Source organism: Protopterus annectens, chromosome 7.part0, assembly GCF_019279795.1.
Source record: "Protopterus annectens isolate FY-2018-M chromosome 7.part0, PAN1.0, whole genome shotgun sequence".
Lineage (NCBI taxonomy): Eukaryota > Metazoa > Chordata > Ceratodontiformes > Protopteridae > Protopterus > Protopterus annectens.
The window spans coordinates 1,681,480,314-1,681,503,487 of NC_056739.1; the positions used below are offsets into that span (position 1 = coordinate 1,681,480,314).

Consider the following 23,174-nt stretch of genomic DNA (forward strand, 5'->3'; position numbering starts at 1 on the left):
GAACAGCAATTTTTTTTCCCTAGGAAAAAATTTGCTGTTCTGTATGTTCGATGTTTTAAATTTTCAATTCATAGGGTTCGATATTAGAACATTCAAAATTTTGAACATTCGGTGTTCTAATATAGAGCCACAGAAAAGTGTAATTATAATTGTCTTTTGACAGATGCATTTCCTTCAGCTTAGTCTGCACCTGTGAATACATTACTGGACTTCAGCACAGAATCAGGAGCAAAAGTTATACTAACAGGACCATTGCTGTAACTAGGTCAGTTGCACCCTGGAAAATGTCACCTCTCCTCACCCCCCCAAAAAACAAATTTGGGAGTTGAGGACAAAACAAACATTCTTCAGGCTTCAGGAAAAAAGAAAAAAAGAGTCCATCAGGAACAAAATATTTTTGATGCTAGCAAACAATTTATGGCAGCTTAAATGATTATTGATGCTGTCTGCAGTCTTACAGTTGTAAGGACCAATCAGCTCTTGCCCCCTGCCATAACACAAATTGCTCCACCAAAGGAAAGGCATTTAAGCAGGTGCAATTGAGATTCTGGTATGGCTACTTAAATGATCACAAAGACTGCATTCATTGACCATTTGGCACCTCTTCAACAGTGGAGATTATGTCCTCTAACAGGTTGTGCCAAGAATATCCTACTTTTCCTCAAGTCTATGATTTCTTTAAACTACTTTTATAATGTTTTCATTGTTAATTACACATTTCTTGTAGAGAAGTTTAGCCTGGAGGCCCACCTTATTTTTAAACTGAAGAACACAGGCCATCAATGGCTGCCTTTAGTTACATAAATTGCTGGAGCAGGGGAAGGGTGGGGATAGACATTAATGATTTACTGCAATCATAACTATTTCTGATTGCCATACACATGGTCACATATAAAGTGGATGAGTTCAAGCCTATTTGATTTTGTTCCCAGATATGCACACCCCAAATATTGTGCTCTCTATAGGGATAACTACCAGTGTGATTTCTCTTTGCATGTTAGAAGCAAGTAATTTTTTTTCAGTGGGGTGGGGCTTTTCTTTTTTATGTGTGGCTGTGTAACCGTGGAGTTAGTATATATAAGTGGGGGTGAGTGTGAAGCCTCCTACGTGGGTGTAAAAATGTGTTTCTTTTTTATTTCACCTCATTAAATATTTAGCCATTTTTTTTCATCCAGTTGAAACTTCAACTGATCATTTTTTTATTGAGGAATCATAGAAGTATTTACTAAGCTGCATACTAAAAATCAAAATCTGAGGTTACATAATGAAGAATGAAAATGGCAACCCAATTAATGTTTACAAAAGTAAGAGCAATGGATGGGAAGTGTGAGCTTCTAACAAGCTAAATGGGGTTTCTCTTCAGAAGCATGACATGTATGCTAACAAAACGTGCTTAGTTGTACACGTTTTTTTTTTTTCAGGTTCTGTTTCGGTGAATACATGCTTGTTTTAATTTGATTTTCTTGATGTATTAGCAGTAATATAGCTGGGTACAGAACTAGTGTATGTCAGAGAAAGAGCCACCTACAAGTACTTCAAAGTGCATAAAATTAAATAAAATAAATAAAATTAAATAGTTTTAATATTTCCTCTGCTCAAAATATTACACTTGAGAAGGTTTCCAACATGAAGTTACTTGTAACTATTGATGATAAACTCATATTTGGTACTCATAAACATTATGTCAAAAAGAAAATTCTCCAAAGGCTTATAGCCCTATAAAGAGTCATGTCATACATCTACTGCACATGTTTACCATCTATCAACACAATGCCTTTACCTCCAGTGTCAGTAAAGCAGAAGACTTGGTTCTATTTCCAAAACAAGTAGATCAGTTACTGACACTGCAGTGCAGCATAATGGGGCTGCTGTACTCCTATGTGCTATTCTTCAGATAAAGTGTTAAATTAAGGCCTCACCTGCCTGAGATGGGGGTAGTTTAGGTGGATATAAAAGATCTCACAGCACCTATTGAAAAAGATAGGGGATTTTTATTTACAACTTATTTACACCTCATTTGCAATGCATACATTTACATACTTTAACTCTCCATTAATTACTAAAAAATGATTATATTCATACAGACCCAACTCTTTAATCCATAACCACCACTTGATTTTCTTTATAATATTTGGTAAACTCCATTTACCATTAAAATAACCTCATTTAACCTTTCATTCTAAATCATCCAAATTATACCAAATATTTTTAGCCACATTAACATATTCTTTAATATGGTGTCTATAAAACATGCTCATCTTACACATTATTTACAATACATAAATTTGCATATTTACAGAAAATAACTGACATCTCATCCACTGCAGTCTCAGTAATTAATCGTGCAGCTCCTTAATTATTTTGTTTTCTATTATTTTTCCCACAAATTTTTAATTCTTTACATATTACAAAAATATGTTCAATTGTCTCTAATTCCCCATAATACAAACTCTCTCATCAACTTTTTTATAAGGCATATTTCCTTTAATAGGTAGCTTATCAATTTGTAACCTCAATAAATATCTTGATATGCCACATTTGTCATACACCATGTATTCCTTTCCTTTATAGCTTTGATTTTTTTTCTTCTGCAAAATGTGCCCAATGATTCACACAATAGTTTTGTCTCATGATATTCTTACACCAACATTTCTTATTTTCTTCACCTCTATCTCTTCTTAGTTTCCACATTTTTATTTTTTCTTGATACATCCGTATCTCTTATTTTTTCATTCCTTTTCTGATTTATTCATTTTAATTACATCCCATTTTTTTATATTTTTCTTTAAATATATTTATTACCAACTTATTCTCTTTTCCACTTGTCTGTCCCAAACCTTATATAAATTTGAAGATGCTCCATACACTATCAGGTTCAATAAGCCCAAATCCCCTTTACTTTTCCATATACAAAACTCTTCTTTTGACTGGATTTAGTCTGGATCTCCAGATGAATTGAAAAATGATTTCAATAAACTGTTTCAACATATCTCTCGGGAGCATGTATATACTAGCAAGATATGATATTTTTCCCATCCATATTGTATTCATTAAATGCACTTTTTATTTAATGACAATTTCTACCTAATCCATATAATTTTAAGTCATTTTAAAGATCTCAACATTTTCTCCCATTGTTCCTTTATTATGTCATACTCTTCAAATTCAACTCCTAATGCTGATATTGTTTTCCCAAACTGCACACCTTCCAATTTTTTATCACCTCCTATATCTTTACATTTTTCTTTAATATTTAATCCAACCTCTTGTAATCTATTAAATATATCTTTAATTACTTTTTTCATATCTTCTCCATTTTTCTTTAGCTATTAATATTATGTCATCAGCATGAGACACAATAGGATATTTTATCCCCATTTCTTGCATATATTTACTCTCATCCAATTCCTCGTTTAATCCTTTAATTACAAAATTCATAACTATTATAAACAAGATGTCATTCATTGGGCAACCCTAGTTTACATATCTTCTCTTATTTATTTCTGCACTAAACCAACCATTTACTAAGATTTTAATATTGATGTTTTTATATACTGTTTCACATACTTTTTTGATTTTTATACTAAAGCTATATTCTTTCATTCATTGACATAAAATATTATGCTCTATTGAATCAAGTGCATTATTTATATCTGCCACTATTAATTTTAGTTCTTTCTGCCCTTTCTTAATATCATCTACTGTTTCCCTACATATCATTAATACTTCTTGAATTCCCTTTTCCTTTGACCCCACAAGTATCTTATCGTCTTTTATGATATAATGTGCTTCATCTTTTAATCTGTTTTGTATTACTTTAATAAACAATTTATAGTCACAGTTGTTCAGTATTATAGGTCTCTAGTTTTTATTTCACCTTTCTCTCCCTTTTTCCATATAAATCTCATTACATCTTCACATATTTCTTCATAAGTTATCCCATTATTTAACCATTCATTAAATATTTTAAAAATATTTATTTTTGCCATAATATTAACTTTATATACATTTGATATCCTATACCATCAAATCCAGCTGCCACATCTACACTTATACGTTTAATTATTTTACCTGTTTCGGGTACTGTAATCTGCTGTTCCAATGCTTTATTTCTTCTAGAAACTGTTTTACCTACCACAAACTTTTCCTTTTTAACTTTTTTCTTTTTACCATTTCTTTCACATAAATAACTATAATATCCATTATTTAGATAGCTCTTTTTCAAGTTTCCCATTATTTCTTTTAATTTTCATCATTATACCACCATCTTCCTTAATTTTAGTACTCAGATACAGTGATACCTCTTCCTTCTTTCCCTATAAAAATATTTTTTCCTATACAATAACTCTTTGATTTTCTCTTGATTTTTTATGATAAATTTCTTCTTCTTTCTGAAAATAATTCCTTTCATTCATGTCTAAACATCTTAAAACATCATTATGACTTTTTCCACATTCCTTCTTATCCTTTTGTCTTTTCACATTCTGCCACATAAAATTAATCTTTTTATATTTCTCTTTAAATGTTTTCCACCACTCTGACCAGTTCTTATAAAAATATTCTCATTGTTATATGATCCTTCTATAATTTTACTATGTCTTCCTGACTATCCTTGTTCCACTCTTTTTCATTGATTCTGTTAATGCCTGTCCCTATCTTAGTATATTCTTTACTTTCATCTATCTCGAGTCATATTGCTAAATTGTCTGAAAAAAATGTCTCTACTACCTGTCCTATTATAACTCTTATAGTTTTTGACAAAAGAAAATAATCTATATCTGCCTGAAATCTTCCTTTAAAATAAGTATTTTACTTAAATTCCATAATTTTACATTATCACATTTGGTTATCTCTTGCATTGCTTTCTTATCAGTTCTATATTTTTTCTTTTCATTTCTTAATTGACAATTAAATATCCTTTTATTATAATATCTATATTTACTATAACATAATTTAATATACCAGAAAACAATTTCTCCCTTTCTTTATACAGCACATACACATATATTGCTAGTAATCTGTATACTTTTTTTCCCATCTAAAATCTACTACCATCAACCTTCCTAACTTAACTAACATATAATCTTGAATTGTTATTCATTTTCTATATAGTACAGCAATTTCTGAACAACTTTTGTGTCCCAAATTTCACTTTATACCACCCAACCATAGTGTTTCTGTTTGTTCTCTTTCTTCTGTAAAATTTTAATATCTTCTAGTGCTATTATATCTGCATCACACTTATTACACAATTCTATTATTCCAATTCTCCTAACTATATTCTTAATACTATTAGCATTAATTGATAGCATTCTAAAATTATTTGTTGCTCTTATTTCTAAACTGCTAGAGATTATTATAGTTATTCATTTTCTTATTTTTTAGCTTTTACTCCCAATTCCTGAAAATGTATTTTCTTATCTTTATCTTTAATTCTTTTTTCAGTTATATTTTTCTTCTTAACCACTTTCCAATTTATACCCTCTTAATCACTGATCTCTCTACCACACTCTCTTTGTCCTTCTTCCTTTTCTATATTATCAAAACTATCTTCTTGATGTGCCTCACTACATTCTCATTCCTCTGTTTGTTGTTCCTCTAACTGCAATATTTCATTTTTATTTCTGTTTTGTTGTTCTATTTCACATTCTAACCTCCTCTCCTTCTCACAATTCATCCATATATGTCCTGTTTCCTTACATTTATAACACTTTTCTTTACACTTGTTTGCATTATGAACAATTTCCCCACATAAATAATAAACTCCTGTAGGTGGTAATGCTAAAGTCACACCGACCCCAGGTACCAGTGAAACTTTCTCATGTGAAGTTCGACAAAAGGGAGCATGAGGATGGCCGATGCCTTGAACCACACAGCTCGCAGAAATTCCATTTTTTTATCACAATTGTTCATGAAATGTCCGTCTTTCCCACAAAAAATATGTTCTTGGTTTTCCCAATACTTAACAACAGCTCTATTCTCAACATTAATTATACTTGGAATGTATACAATTTTATCATTCTCCATTTTCAAACCCACATTATAGTCTCAAGCACCTGTCCAAAGTCCTCTATCAAAAACTTTTGAAATGTCTTTTACTTCAATGCAAAAGTTCTTAAGTGAATATTTTAACAGTCTTTCTTTCAGTCTCTGTACAAAACTGTATGTTGAGTTTTTAATGCATTTCTTTGACAAATATCCTAACTACACAATTTTTCCATGCGTAAATGTATATGTGTTTTTTCTCCATACTTCTTTAGAAAAATTTCTAAAACCTCAGTGGTCTCAAAGAAAATGTCACAATATGTCTCTTTGTTTATTAAAATAAATGCTATTTCCTCTGCCTTTATGCATAAAGGAACAACTATCTTGTCCTAAATTGCATACCTGTCCAACTCAATTTCTTCTTTGCATTGAAATCTTGCAATGTACTTCTTTTTTTTTCTACTTCTCCCATCTTCTTATTCTCCTTTTCTGCTTTTTTTGTGTCCCTGCTATTTCCATAAATAATTTATTTTGCCTTTCTTCTCTGTTTTCTCAATTTCTCCATTATTTCACCCCTTGAAGCTTCCTTTCCTGTTTCCAGTTCACTCTGTTCAACAAATTCTCTGATATATCATTCCGCAACCCTCCTGACTGGAGGGTTGTAATTATAATTTCTCCCTTGCTCTTCAACCCTTCAAATAAGTCCTTTTAGGAGATTTCCTCAGAATCTTCCATCCGATCTCCTTTCTTAATAACCTGAGCAATACTTTATGCTCTCATAGAAGAAAACATCACTACAGAGTCAGAATTCATCCCAGCTCCACTTCCTTCTGTCACCATCTTTACGTGCTTTTCTCCCAGCCACCTCCATGCTAGGAACAAATGGCTCGCACTCAGCAGCTGCACATACTACAAGTACTGTAACAAGTAGGGGAAGTTGCTCAATGCTGTGGCCAAACTTCCCCTAGTAGTGTAAATACCATCCTGTATCTCCCCTGAAAGTGGAACTAACCTGGTCAACAAAGGATAAATAAATACATACTGCACTCCCTAAAATAAACCAGATGGAAATTCCAGACTATCTTAAATTTCTTCATCTAAAAACTGCTTCATTCCATACTTCACTATCCAGATAAATGCCCTTCCCTGCATATGGTATAACCCTAACAGACCATTTCACTCTAAAGATAAATTCCTGTCTCACAAATCTAAATCCCAGAACTCATCAAATAAAGCTATCTACCCAATTATATCTCCAAGCTATTAAAACCATACTCAGTCCACTTAGAGAAATAGATAATAAGTTTAGTTTTAAGAGAAACCTCCATGTTCATCATCTTCTAAATGCTATATTATGTCAGTAGTTCATCTTAACTGGCTGACTATCTTCTAGTCTATCTACAACTTCTTCTAATACATTCATTTCTCCTTCTTACCATCATACATGACTACTCTACTCTAATTACATCTTTCTCTCTTTATCTAACTTTTAAGTTCACTTCCACCACAAATGCCTTTACCTCCATCTATCTTCCTAATGATCAAAGCTCTACTAGTTTGGAACACTCAAATTTAAAAACTGCTTTTGATATTTATTCCTTTGTATTGTAATATTTTAATTCACTGTAAGACATGTTTATTATGTAAGATGTGTTTATTTTTGTGTGTATGGAATTATGAAATATTGTACCTGACACATTTATCAAGCTTGGTCAGCTATGATGTACTTATAAATGTTTTTCTTTATTATGGAGCTTTTCTCTATAGGCCTATGATGAAAAGAATTCCTGCATTGCGCAATCAGACAATTTCATTAAACAAAGCAATTCAATCAATAAGTAAATAAATAAGTGCAAGCATTTGACTTTTTTCACAGAGAAGCAGCAGTCTCTGATTTACTGTATATAAGTATGTGGTGAATGGCAGAAACCCCCCTTCATGAGATAGTTTTATGCCATTTTTCTTGAACTTTTTGCATTGATTTTGAATGCAAGGAGTTTATACTCTATGGTAATACTAACAGGTATTTTGATGTACTGTATTGCATTTAGCAGTGACATAGTGGAACCCCTACTCAAACCAGAATTGGAGAATTAATGATGAGCTAGCCTGGATATCTGAGAAAACTTGCCTCTGGGAGAGGAAAATAAGCAGCAAATATAGCAGAGTGCTCCTGATATTTAGGAGTAACTGTATAAAACAAGGATGGTGAGTATTTGGCAGAGACAAACTCATGCCTCAGGACAAAACCAATGATCTTAAGACCACTTAGAAGAATAATCTCAGAGGCTGTGTTGGAGAGTAGACAATACTCTACAATGGACTTGATATTAGTGGATTTATTTCTTAGGATCAATAAGTAGCTATCATACCTAAAATATTGCTAAAGTAGGCAGACAGGACTGTGATTACAGAATCAAGTATCAAGCTTAGATATGTACTGTTTACCATTTGAAAGGAGCAGCCATCAAGTAGCAGATCAGCTGTTGGGACATACAAGCAGTCAAATATAGCATACGAATGGTAACAACATGATAACAGATGAATGTATTCAGGAACTGGGTAGGTGTTTTTGTTCTGGTTAACATTAGATACAAGGAACGTAAGCACAAACGTGAGGACATGACACATATGAAACCATGGGAATGAAACCACAGGTCTATATCTTAGAAGACCTGACAGTTACAAAACTGAGGCAAATGATAAGGTTGGTAAATGTGGGAGGTGCACAGATAATTTACGTCACTGGATAAAGCACCGGAGCCTGAAATGTGAAATGTATGAATACAAATGGATAGTCAGCTCAGGACATAGGCTGTAAAATTGTTAGTCAAGTAACAAGGAGCGCAGAAGAATCTTGTGATATCTGCAAGTAAATACATCTTTCACTGAATTCTGCATGCTGGCTATATTACATCACATGTAGCTGCTGAAACTTTATGCTGAACATCCACCCTCAGGATAAACTATTTTCCTCCCATTTTTTACTAAACTCAAACCTTGGACCCATTAGAGTACCGCAAACAAGTCAGAGTATATGAGTAATGGCCTTTCCAATCAGTATTGTTTTCTAATTTGATACCTAAGCCAAGCAAGAACAGCTGGATATTTAGCAAATTCTCTCTCTATGCCATTTCCAGGTACATACAATTAAAGCTAGTGTCACTTTCAATACTTACAGATTGTATTTTTAAACTAATGTGAATCAGGTCCCAGTATGGTGGGACAGGTTTTCTCAGAACAATCCTTATGAGATCTAGCCACTTAGAGGATAAAATGTAGCCATCAACACCACAGATTTAAGAATAGGAACAGAAAATCTAGATGGTTGAAATCATAAAAAAAGGTACAAATGAGCAGTGGAAAGTGCTGCCACTTTTTTTAAATATTGCGCATTTTGAATGAAAATAAGGAATGGAACTTAATAATAGTATGAATGACATCAGTGAGGGGATTAAAATGGAACTTGAACAAATTAGGCATGATGACCTGTGTCAGTAATATTCAACATGAAATGTGTTGTCAGAAAAAAAAATAACAGGATGTCAAGGTCAAATCACAAATAAATTTCTGTACTGAATTCCACTCTTGAAGATGTCATTGAACTCCGAACCTGATAAATAGGCCTGAACAAATGAAAAACAGTCAACAGAGGCAAAAAAATCCAAGTCAGTAAAGAAAGATAAACTAAAGGAAAGTATGAAATACTTACTGACATGGCAGTTCTTCCCAACATATGGTGAGAAACACTTGCAAACATAATCCGTATCCAGGTCCCTGCACTGGCCCCCATTCTGGCATGGATTGATGGCACAATCATCGACATCTGTGCAAAGCAATAAAACAATACAAACATTTCACATGGCAGTTAACACTTGATGAGAAAGGAGGAACAAAAAATGCCCACCATCTGTCAGGAAAAACATACAGAGGTCTTCCTTAATGCATAGATAATGGTCACAGTGTTGTTGACATTGGGCAATGTGTTTGCTTTATGCCCTGGCAGCTTTCAGCTCATACCTTAATGACCAACCTGGGATTCCAGCTGTTTGGCCAATTGCCTGTCAGACTACTTGCTTCTCTGTTTTTCCCATTCAGGGTAGGGTGTTTCCTTAGTGGCACTCTTCTCAAATATTTTTGATTAGTAGGGATATGTTAAAATTTTATTAGTTTAAAACATTTTTCTCACACTCACTTCCTCTTTCTCTGTCTCTGTCTGTGTTATACAAAGACAACATTATTTAATGAAACTGCAGTTTTGAAAATACATTTCTCACATAATCAGTGACAATCACCAATATGCATAAAACTGAATCTTTGTTCAGATATGATTCTGAACTTCATTTCCCATGTTTGCTACTGTCTGACTCCTGACAAGTGAAGCTTTACGCTGACTCTGTTGCTTATTTATTTACTTATTGCATTTGTTAACTGGGAAAGTCCACTGCGCCTAGAATTAACCCATTTTCAGTGGTGGCCCAGGTAAAAAAGCTCCACAATAATTACATGCAATCAATACATATAAAATATTAATACACATAAGAATAACAAGCAGTAGATTACAATCATGGTAAAACAGACTTAACAGGCATACATGCTAACACACATTAATAGTTAGAGACTCTAATTTTAGAAGGTAAGACACCAACCATTAATTAAAACAGTCATCAGAGTAGTATGTGTTAACCTGCTGGACATTATTAAGCAGATACAAGATAGTTATATCACTTCAAATGAGGTCCAGAGGGATTTTTTTGGATGAAATCAGTTAATATAAACTATTTGCATCATAAGAATTCTATGCTGACATACATGGGTATTATAAATGTAAAGGTGAAGTATAACAGTATGGTGGCTATAACACTCAGTAACATGATTCAGTAAGTAAAGAAACTCAACTGCACTACCCCTACATGTCTTCTAATGTGCACACACACACACACACACACACACACACACACACACACACACACACACACACGCACACACACACACACACACACACACACACACACACACACACACACACACACACACACACACACACACACACACATGCACGCACACACACGCACGCACACACATATCCACAACTGGATGCACCCATGTGCACTCCGATGTATACATGTGCATATACTCCCACATGCCACATATGCACATTAGCATTTTATCATCAAAGATATCTGATAAGTGGATAAGGGTCCACTGTTTCTAAATGCGGTCAATATGGTAAAATGGCAAACCTGTCTGACCACATTTTGATGACCAGTCTGTCCAAGAAATAGGCCATGTCTGTGGAAATCAGAAACTAAATAAGAATACAAATCAAGTGGGTTCCATAAGATGTCTGCTACAGACAATGCACCTGCTAAATGGAAAGAATTCTACTCTGCTTTGTACTCCATGTCACGCTGTACCTATTGAATTACCTTTCCAAAGAGGGACTCACATGAGTTAGACAAATAAAAGGTGTCTACTGTAGTCCTTCACTGCTTATGCTCAAATACCACTTTCAACTTCATATTATCTTTGTTAGAATCTCTGCACCACCTCCCTTCATATATATGGACACTGGCTTTGCAGCTTGAATCTATCTTTTTCTCAAATATTATCTTCCTAATTAGTAATTCTTGCATGTTTACTGTCATCATATTTACCCCACAGAGTGATACAGGAACAAGCTTTTTAGATTGCTCATTTCTGCCCATCTTTCTCTTAATTTTACTTTAACAGCTTGTTTTTCTGTTATCTTCTTTACCTCTCAGATTTATAAGGACATGGGCTTAATAGGTAGATGTTCTCTTTTTATGTTTATTATAAACTCCTTCAATGTGCAGATGTCCTTTTATGCCTTGTTTAACTACAGCATATTAAATTAGATTAATTTCTCTACATGTATTAAAAATGAGAACTTCGATTTTGTTCTTGTGCCTGTGCTGTATGTTGTTGAGTGTGAAACTAGGTATCTCTATTTTATTTCTTTATGTTTACCTTTGATAAACTATTTTATAATGTCAAAATGGCATTCCTATAATGCTCATTAAACCTTCACATCTGCAAAGGAACAGATTATTCAGCTATGGTATGCTTATGTAATCTATTTGCTAGTTGTCTCTAGCTAAAGCTTATTGCAGCTACATATGCTTTATTGAAGTGAAAAGTACCAGAAGTACAATCACCATCATCACCATGGTGATTGTACTTCTGGTACTTTTTACTTCAATAAAGTACGACCGTCTAGAATCTGAACTTCGACTATGTTAATTTTTTGCCACCACGGCGATCAGAGCTCCTTAGCCGAGCCACATTTATGTTGTTTTGCCTGTTTTTTCCGTGTGTTTCATCTTTGATGTCAAGCTGCCACACTAGCGGTTCCTCTCACCAGGTGACCTGACCAGCCGGAACTACGACCTGTATACGAAGCCTTTCTAAAGGCTTTACTAAGCCTTCAATCACAAGCGCTCGGGTACGTACAGCCTTTCTCAAGGTTTTACCGGTAGCCCAGCTTCTTCACCAACATCCCACCATACCTTTATTAAGGCAGCCTACCTGGTAATCCATTTATTTTTGGCTTCCCTAGGGTATTTTATTCGTGGACATTTTTCCTCCTCTGCATAGGAGCTTGAATACCCAGGTCCCACAGACAATCATTTTCATGCTGAACAGTTTTCACTAACTGAACAACTAGAGTACATGAGCTGAAGATGAGCCAAAAACAGATACTATTTCCAGAGTAATATACAACTCTAAGTAGCAACAACTAGGGGAAAGAGTTTGCAAATAGTGTAACTGTATTATATACTACTTCAAATAAAAAAAAGCCATCAGATGTGATCATGTCATTGGTTAAACACTGTCTTTTCTTTGTAGTAAACTAGGTAAACTCGAATTTTCCCAGCAAGCAAATCTGCCCAGAAGAACAGAAACTGTAAACTGCTGTCAACAGTCATCTGCAAGCAAGTTGAGGAAACTGAAAAAATGAAAAATACTGGACCTGTGAAGTAGTATGCCACATTTCCTAACATCATCATCTGCTAAAAGTCCTGATTCCTGTTAAAATTTAAAGATTCAGTTCCATCAAAAATAAAGGTAAGAAATCTTTTTTAAAGTAGCTATACTATTAACAGTAGTTATTAACAGGCCCATTACAAATGCTGTTTTACCCATTCCTAAACCTATTTACTTATGAAGGTGTGGGTAAAAAGGCATGACTGATGGACCTAATGTCTACTTCAAAAATGTTCACTTTGATTTTCAGCACACTCTCTAAAGAATGTTCTAATCTATGTTTTTATTTAAAACAAACACCCTTTGTTAATTTTATGGTGTACTGAATGTGTGTTTAATTATTTGCAGATTAAAAGTGTTTCTTCTCTCAGTGAGGACACAGGCAGAGTACAGGTGTGCAAAAACATCATCTGGCAAGCAGCCTACAGAGAACATTACAGGGAAAAAATACTTTGCCCACCCATTTACTTTGCATGCTACAAAGCTAGCTAGACAGAATCCTCTCATCCTTTTAAACTAAGCTGGGATTTGAAAATGGGAAACATGCAGGAAATTAAAGCTTTTTGTTTACATAAGAAAAAAAGTGAAACAAGTTGAGATCACAAGGTCTAAGTGGGCAGTAGGATTGCAGAAATAATAATATGCGTTACTGCAGAGGATAAATCTATGGGATTCAGAAAAATATCTACCACATACCTCTCAACCTGAACTCATGAAAAATCCGGGCAAAGGCCCATGAAAATTAGATACAACTGGCCAAAAATCTGCACACTGATTAACACAAAATTTGCATACATAATTATGTAACCACACCCAGTCCGGTAAAATTATGGGATACCAACTCTTAAACGCAAACTGAAGAATGAACAAAATAAGAAACATAAAATAAACAGAAGAACAATAGTGTTTTATTTATATTAAGATTTGAACTTGTATCAAACTTTGAACTTGTGTAAAACAAAATATATTTTTTTTAATAAAAATAAACTGCCTCTAACACCACACAGTTCAGAAAAGTAGAGTAGCATAAAAACAGGTCATATAATGACCAGACTTGCAAATGTTAGCAGCAGAGCAAATGCCTCATTGCTATAACAGCTATTGATGTTCAGAAGTAATTTCTGTGAGAAAGCAATTTCAAAGTGTAGTTAATCAACTGTGATTTTTCACCATACTACTTACAAAAAAAACTAGTACTGCACTCTAGTATCTAACACTGTATTTCCTTATACAGTGAAAACAGCAAATTTTAAACTATAAAAGCCACATCATACACAGACAAAAATAGATTAAAAAATGTAAAAAAAAGAAAACACAAATCAGCTTAAAGTAATGGTCTAGGTCAGACTCAAGAAAATGGCCTGTCAGTGGGTATCAGGAGCAAGAGACAGACAGGAGCAAGAGACAGACAGGATGTTTTAGTTAATTACAAAAAAAAAAGATGAACTCATGAGATAGCTTGGAATCCACATAGCTGCATGAACTTCCAACTGCAAGACATACTCAGTAATGGACCCCAGAATATGCTGTCACATAATCTGTGACCAAACCAATATAAAGCATGACATGTCTAGTTATGCACCTACAGCAAAACACAGCCTTGAGCAATCTCCTCTCACTTATTTTCTTTGCCTCCCACTGCTACTGGTGTACACAGATTTACAACATAATGTTTTGATTTCTAGGCAATTGAGCTCTTCACATAGCCTGACAACAATATTTATCACAAACATTTGCGTATTAAGTAACACTCCTCATATTTTTGGTCTATGTCTCTTAAAATGTGTGGTTTTCTTAGAAATCATTAAGGACTGAGACAGTAAATAATGACATGACAGACATTTGAGTTTCAGACTTCATATTCTTCAGAAAATGCATGCTAACACAAAACCTCTTATTCTAGCAACTTTCTAAGTTTACAAGAACAATATTTAAAATTTGTTCATATTGTTGGGCCTTTGTTTCCCCATTATTTTTGTCTTTGTCTAGATTTCTTGTGTGTTGAGAAATATTTACTGGCAGTACAGTTACTCGAATAATTAATCGTAAATTATAAAAGAATACTCAGCACCTGTTCTCTCTTTCATAGTAACTTTATTAATGCATGTGAGGGAGACCCAAAGTCAATATAAAGAATCTCCTCGAGCAAAAAAAACTGTGAGCTTATATGCATTTAGATAATACTGATATTAAGTTGAATATGTACACCAATAGATAATGGAGGATTTGCATATACCAATCAGGTAGTTCCCCATAAGCATTGACACACCTGAATGCTTATTGCTAGGTAGAAAGAGAAAATTGGATACAAGTCCATATAAGGACTTGTTTCCTTAACCACATAAGTTTCTTGAACTCAGTGCTTACTTAGTCCGTGCAGTCAGTCACGTACTCTTAACCTTCACTGCACCTACTTTTGACCGTTCAGATTTTACAATTCCCCCATTTGATGCTGATTAAGCATTACCATATAGTCTATCAAACATTTTTCCATAGCTCAACAGTACCATAACATCTGAAATCTCAGCATTTTTGCACACATTTACTTCATTGCTTTTATCTTTAAAAACCGGCATGTAAAACTTTGATTGAGCTTTTGCTGCCTTGGCAGCCAACAGTTTACAAATCAATGTCTTTATTAAAAACAGCACTAGAATGGTTATTAAGGCAAGAATAGTGATCAGCATTAGTAGTTTTAGTATGCCACCACCCCAGCCGGAGAATAAGTTGGTTAACAATGCCCAAGTGGAGCTATCGGCTTCCTTAGCCTCCAACAGTTCCAACACCTTCTGGATCAGCTCCAAATAGCTCGTTATCTCATGCTGGCTGTCAGGAATATAAGTACAGCACTCCTCATGGATTAAAGCACAAGTACCCCCTTTAGCCATAAGGATGAAGTAAAGAACCATACGGTTTTGAAGGACCACACCTCTCATGGCTGTCAGCTCATCAGTTATAAGTTCTAGTGCTGAAAAAGTTGCATTGCTTAGGGTTTCAAGGAGTTTTGACAGTTTTCTTAGCTCTCAAACTGAGTTTACCGCCCCATAAGAGGGTATCATGCCAGCCCAGGAAATGACATTGTTCCCGAGGTCCATATGTGTTAACCCTATAGTGCTGGCATGGGCAAGATCATTGTGATAAATCCAGGATGCATCCACCCTACCCACAGGATTATTAGGAGGCTTTACTTCTCAAATGTTTTGGAATTTTCCCCAGGGTAATGCATGTCATATGGGCGAGACTAAATAACCCAGGAAACAGCTGCCAGACCAATTTTCAGGTAGCCATTTGTATGCTCTTTTCCCACAGATAAAGAGGCAGCCATCATTCAATATTACCCTTGAGGCATTTTCAAAAGCTTTATTGTTGATAACAGTGTGAAAACATACATTGAAGCCCAGGTCATCTTGGATTTGAGCATATTTAGAAAGATTATGTCCCTGCATATCATTTTCAAAAATCCATTCTTGCAGATGAAGTAGTTTTGTGCATGCTATTTAGTCTCTTTGATGTTGCTTTCTTTCTGGCCATACCCTGTGGCCAAGTAGGTTAAATGGTGCTGACATACCAACTGAAAAGGCATGGTGTTCTGACTCACTGATACCTAGACTGTCTTGGGGTAACTTATGGGGACTCTGGAAACTCCCATGCCTTTAGTGGTGCTGCTGGAGAAAGGAAGATTTTTAGCAGCTTTCAATGTAAGCATAGATTTGGTGGCCCCCCGTATCTACCAGTAAAGGAACAAGATAATTTTTCACAGTTAACGTTATGAATGGAACCTGCTGGTCAATTGGAAGTAGTGGGAAAAGTTGCTGTATCAGTTCAGGGAATCCCTATAGTGACTGTTGGGCATCAGGCCATACAGGAGGGGTCCAGGAGGAGTCCCAATGCTGATTCTGACCTGACTGAGGCTGTTCCCCTTGCCTAAAGGAGCAACCTGGTGAAAATTCTTGAGGGGGAGGTGATGGTTGTGGTGCTTGGTAAGGACAACTGTCCATAGTTGAAACAAAGGTTATTATTTCCACCACCATCCCCCATTTGCCTCCAACCTTGCTGTTGGAAACCATTACTTGTAGGGGGTCACTGAAAGGGGCCATGCACTCAAAATCCTTGTCCATTAGTGCCTCGTCTTCCTGAGTGATTTCTCCATCCTTGGCCCCATTGCCCAAAGGAAGAAAACTTATGTAATTGGGCCTGGAGAAGTTGATTTTGTATTTCCTTATTTTCTTTTGCCATAACGTCAGACAGATACTGCACCTGGGTAACTAGCTCATGCAATCCTAAGCTGGGCCAGTTCAAACACACCTTCTTCAACTGATCCTGCAGGCTGCAGGACCTTCTGTCAACTCAGGATACCATGAGTAGTGTCAGTAAGGCATGACAGGTAAGAATCCACTGGTTCATCTTCTCATTGTTGGATGGCCTTAATCTTCGACCAGTTGGGAAGACGGCTACAGATAACCATAATAGCATCCAATATATGGCTTCTGGCCAACTCAAAGCCATCATTTCTCATCGTTCCATGCTGCAGAATGGGATTTGGGATATTTGCATGGTCCCATATTTGTTTTAAAATGTCAGCTGGAACAGCATATTGCAATACCGCCCTTACTTCTTCAATAATGGGGTTCTGAAGACTGACATGACCAGCCAAAATTAGTTGGAATTTTGCTGGGTTAGACCACATGGGTGGAAGTAACTTGACGATCTCTTGAAGATCTACTGCTGACCATGCCCTAGTGACAGTTATGGTAGAAGGAGCAGTCTCATCTCTACCATATGCAGGGTTTGGGACTTCTCGTAAGAGGAAATATCCTTTTTTCATCATCCTCCTTGGATGAAGATGAGAAGGACGTGTCCTCATCAGAATTGGGATTGAATGTATCTTGTCTTAAATATCCTTTTCCGGTATCAATGAGAATTGAGAAATGCGGTTTCCGTGTGAATTTAGAGCCCTGCTTCTTATCACCCTTAAAAAATTTGAAAAACATTAAGTTCATATCCCTAGATCTAGTGTGTATTGCTGGTCCAGTATAAGGTGTTGATTTGTCTCTAAGCCAGAGTATGGGGTCAAGCTGGTCTGAGCTTTGACCAGCAGCACCATCAGAGGTAGATGTAACTTGGGAAGCACTTACTTTAGGTCCTAGCTGATCCACACCTTGCAGTGACTGTGATTGTTGAACAGTATCATTGGTGGGTTGCCAGACAGGCTGGAGTATGGCAGGTTGTTGCACCTGTTGCTGAGCCAGTGGCTCATGCACCTGGCCTGCTATTTCATAAGCAGGTGGCACAGTTAGTTGAGGCGGAATAAAAACATATTCTTCCTTGGAGAATTCAGTTGAGCCTATATTTAACTGACTTAAGCCCACTACAGGGTACAATCCTTTGCATGGTGGGGTCTCTAAGGGTTTTCCTTCTACTATTCCCATCTTATATGCTGTATGATTTAATGCCTTCAATTGTCCTTTTAATTTATCTTGATTAAATTTTAAGCTTCTTACTATGGAGTCCTTTTCCCTATCTTTTGATTCCGCTTGTCAATCATTAAAAGCTGCCCAACATCCTGGCAGCACCTTTTTCCCTTTTTCTTTTAGTTTCTTTTATAAATTAACCAATGCATCTTTGTCAAAACTGCCATTAGCTGGGAATTTCCCATCATTCTTGGTGAGGGTAACCCAATGATTCAAATACAAACAGCTTTCTCATGAAACTTTGTAAAACATATAGCCGGCAGGAGTTCCTCTTTCTGGCTGTAATTCTTTACCCGCACTCAGTCCCATGTTAAAAGAAGAATCTCTGTTTTTTTTTTTTTTATTTTATTTTAACACCGAGCTACAGTCGGTAGCCCACACTCACATGTATGTTGTATGTCACCAAAAGATTATCGTTTAACCCTCACTCATTCAGTAACAAATCATGCCACCTACCTTTTGAAAGTTCCACAAAAGACAGAAAAAGAAAAACTTATAATGTAAATCAGGCACTTACAAATGGTTGAGGTCCCAAAAAACAGAAAACCGTCTGCGGGCCCATTAGTGAGACGTCAGCCGTCCACCCGAGCCTATCCCCAGATTTCTGATCTGAGTCGCAGCGCTAACTGTTGAGAAATATTTACTGATAGTACAGTTACACAAATAATTAATCACAAATTATAAAAGAATACGCAGCACCAGTTCTCTCTTTTGTAGTAACTATTATTAACACATGTGTGGGAAACCCAAAGACAGTATAATGAATGTCCTTGAACAAAAGAAACTGTGAGCTTATATACGCTTAGATAATACTGATACTAAGTTGAATATGTACACCAATAGACAATGGAGGATTTGAATATACCAATCAGGTAGTTCCCCATAAGCATTAAGACACACCTGAATACTTATTGCTAGGTAGAAAGAGAAAATCGGACATAAGTCCATATAAGGACTTGTTTCCTTGCCCACATAACTTTCGTGAACTCAGTGCTTACTTACTCCATGTAGGCAGTCACGTACTATTAACCTTTAATACACCTGCTTTTGACCTTTCAGATTTTACATGTGCTAATGGGTTAAGAAGTATGATTATGTATAAAAGAATATTCTGGTTTCTAATACATTATCTGTAAATTGTCCAAACACAATATTTACCTAATATTTTTCAATGCATTGCTTGATGACAATGTGCTCTTTTCTTCTCTGCCTTCAGTTGGAAATGGGCTCCCTCCTGTAGGATTATGCATACTTTGTCTTAAATTTGGCATACTATGTATTTTGCATTTTAAATTTACCCATCATAAGAAAAAAATGTATACTATTACTTTTTTTGAAGTCATGCAGTGGCTGGCAGTCTGCCTCATGAAGCTGATGCCGTCGTGCAACAACTTCAGAAAAAAAATTCGAAAAAAAGGGAAATTATCAGGAATTGAAGGAGACAATCAGGGATTCGTGGCACCCCATTATTTTGCCCTCAAAGCTGGTAAATACCGAGGAATTCAATACGGTTCAGAGGTATGATCTACAAACAGCACAACGTTGCCCAATGGTAACTGTCAATTAACTAGCTGTAATTTTGCAGCCCATACTTCTACTAATCAAAATAAAAAAACTCCAAATGGCCAGCTGGGTGACTAGAGATTTTTTTCTTGTAACTGCAGCCTGGAATGCCTTTAAGACAAGAAACATGCAATTTGCAGGTCAAGTAGCAGATATGCGCTTAATGGAATACAGATGCACTACATAGTGATTCAGTGACAACAGCTGGAAGCCGAACTAAATGTCCTCCAGCAATTTACGTCTTTTATTACTTTAAATGGGGTGAAAATGGATGCATAGGAAAGAAGGAATGAAGTACAGTAAGCAGATGAATGTGCACTATGACAGTGAAGATGTAAGACTGGGACTGGGGAGAAAGGATATAATTATTATTATTATTATTATTATTATTATTATTATTATTAAGGGACATGTGCCAATTTTTTAAGGAGAAAGAATGATGGGTAAGTATGTAAGGGCAAGAAAGGGGATGGAAAGAAGAAAGAAGTGTGGAATCAGGGTCAGATACATATGCATAAAACACAGACAAAAATTAACAGGAGATACTGACACATGGGGTGGGGGTGTTGAGAATGGAATTATGCACATACAGACAAGGGGAGGACAGAGATGATGGAGGGGAGGGAGGTGATACACAAGGAAGGGGAGAACCAGGATGGGAGACAGAATGGGAATATGCCTCCTGTTTCCACAATGCATGACTGAAGGAGAAGTCTTTCAGCCATACCTCTCAGCTATACAGATTTTTTGCAGAATGTCCAGTTTTTTGCCTCTTATTTTTGGTCCATTTTTCATAAAATTGTGTTTTTTGGCAAATTAGTGGCAAATCATTAAATAATGAAGTTAGAAAATAATGACAGAAATTTGGGTTCCAGACTTCATACCCTTCAGAAAATTCATGCTAATGCTTAACCTGTTATTCAATGAACTTTCTAAGTTTATACAAACAATAGTTATAAATTGTCCCTATTTTTGGGCCTTTGTCCTACTTTTATTTATGGCTTTGTCTAGATTTTTTACTCTAAGAGGTTGACATGTATGCTTTCAGCACCCTGAACACCCTTCTTTGTGGGACCCATATGAGGTGGTGAGGGCTGAACCAGGATGTGGAGTGACTACTGAAGCTAGAAGAGGACCATCTCCAGCTAGCTAATGTGGTCCTCCAGCCGTGGTTGACCAACCCCTTACAACTTCCACTAACTCCTACTATATTGCAAACACTAATCTCCTGGCAGTGTTACTGGAGGAAACAATAATGTTGCTCTCCAGAGAGTGACAGCTAGAGGCCATAGTCATGCCACCAGGCCACCCAATGCACCTGATGAGGAAGCAGACTCGGAGACAAGTGGATTGCTGGAGGGAGAAAGCTGGGCCTGATGGGGTCTTAGAGACCTATGCTTATCTATTGGACCAGACATGGTAGATGCTGCAGAAAATGGAAACATAAATGTGTAGATATAAAACAACATCCCAAACACAAATACAAGTAAGAAAGATAGCAAAAATGTGTGTGTGTGTGTGGGGGGGGGGGGGACAACAAGAAATTAACATTTCTTATGTGACATATGACCACTCATATTAGTATACTGTGTTCTACTGAAGAAGCAGTGCTACTAGGATACTTGAGATAGTTCTGTCCAGGTGTAATACCCCAACTTCCTAAAGTAGAATGTGCAGGCAGGTGTGTAATGTCACTGTTCTCACTGCTGGGAATGAGTGTAAAGGTGTGGATGATATAGTGGTGGCATGAGACTATTGGGTGGAACCATCATGGCCAGTGGTTGGACTATTGGCCCTGTGGTACTCCTGTAAAGACTGTACTAAGAAATGTTATACAGCAGTTCATATAACCTGGCAGTAGCATGATAAACAGATGAATGTCAGGGGAAAGTATGACCAATGCTGACATATGTTAGAGTGCATCATGGAAAATATGGTGCCATTGAGCACACACCGGCCACACTAAATGGGTCCCCAACACAACCTTCTCCCCCATATATGATATTACCTTCAAACCAATATAAAAAAAGCCATCATGGTGTTGTCTGTCTCCTTTATGATACATAGAAACCATGCATGCTCCCCCTTATCCTGTTGCATGGCATTAAGTAACTGATGCAGTACACTCAAGGCAAATGCTCAGGATATACTCACTATGTCCTACATTGGTTAATGAAAGGTCCTTGTACCTAGTATTCTCAAAGCCACACATACTTCAGTGTCCACAGGGCTACCGCGGGACTATATATGAGGGTAGCACATCTCAACCATGTCCTGTATAGTGCCTCTAGCCACACAGCAGTGGTCCACTATTTCTGTGTTGTGGAGGACTTGATGCGTTAGAACTAGGAACTGCCACGGGCGACAATTAACAACACTGTGTCTACACATTAAATAGTGCAGCTGCTTATCTGTACATGTTTTCACAGTCTGTCTGCTGTACCTTAATGTTTTGCAGTGGTCAACAGCACTGAAGTTACATGTCTTGGAGCAAATTATATATGTTTCTGAATCACTCTGCTGCATTGTTTTACCCTCATTTGCACATGTTATTGTCCTCACTTTAATACTGTTGCTCATTTCCAAATTGTTTTACTGATATTTACATATTATGCAAGCCATATATAAAATATATTTCTCAGCTTTCCACGTCTGTTAGTAATTTTCAATCACCTCCACCTAGCATGTGGCTGCTCTTCACATAAAGTCAGCTACCTCAATGCAAAAAATACTTCTGAATCCCAACACATAATTTGAAATGCCAGCTATGCCTCTTAATGGATGTTACACACTTTCTTCCATTAAGAAAAGAACCAAATGCACAGATAGTTTAACAAAATACTTTTATTTAAAAAACAAAACAAAAAGCAAATCCCATAATGGGATTAATTTTCATCAAATTTGTATTCATCTGATCTAAAACAGCAAAAAACAACCCATATTTATTACAACATGTCAGTTAATTAATTGTCATGTTTTCAAAACACTTGTACAGACATGAAGTGATTCAGAAATACAGTTTTAAAGGCATTCAATATGATATGCCTTTTAGAAAAGTCGCCTAAAAGTTATAGCTAATCTATTTATAGACTGACCTTATGAGGCTATTTATCCTCTTCTCTATCATATCTATCCCACTGCCTGGAT

The 23,174-nt window shown here is 36.0% G+C and overlaps 1 protein-coding gene across 2 annotated transcripts in view; it reads right to left on the bottom strand.

The window, feature by feature from the left end:
- MFGE8 (milk fat globule EGF and factor V/VIII domain containing) overlaps positions 1–23,174 on the bottom strand; it is an 873,429-nt gene that overhangs the window by 424,388 nt on the left and 425,867 nt on the right. For both annotated transcript variants that reach the window (XM_044078195.1, XM_044078194.1), the window contains exon 5: positions 9,698–9,811. In XM_044078195.1, the coding sequence (XP_043934130.1) occupies positions 9,698–9,811 (114 nt within the window). The remainder of the gene's footprint in view (positions 1–9,697; positions 9,812–23,174) is intronic.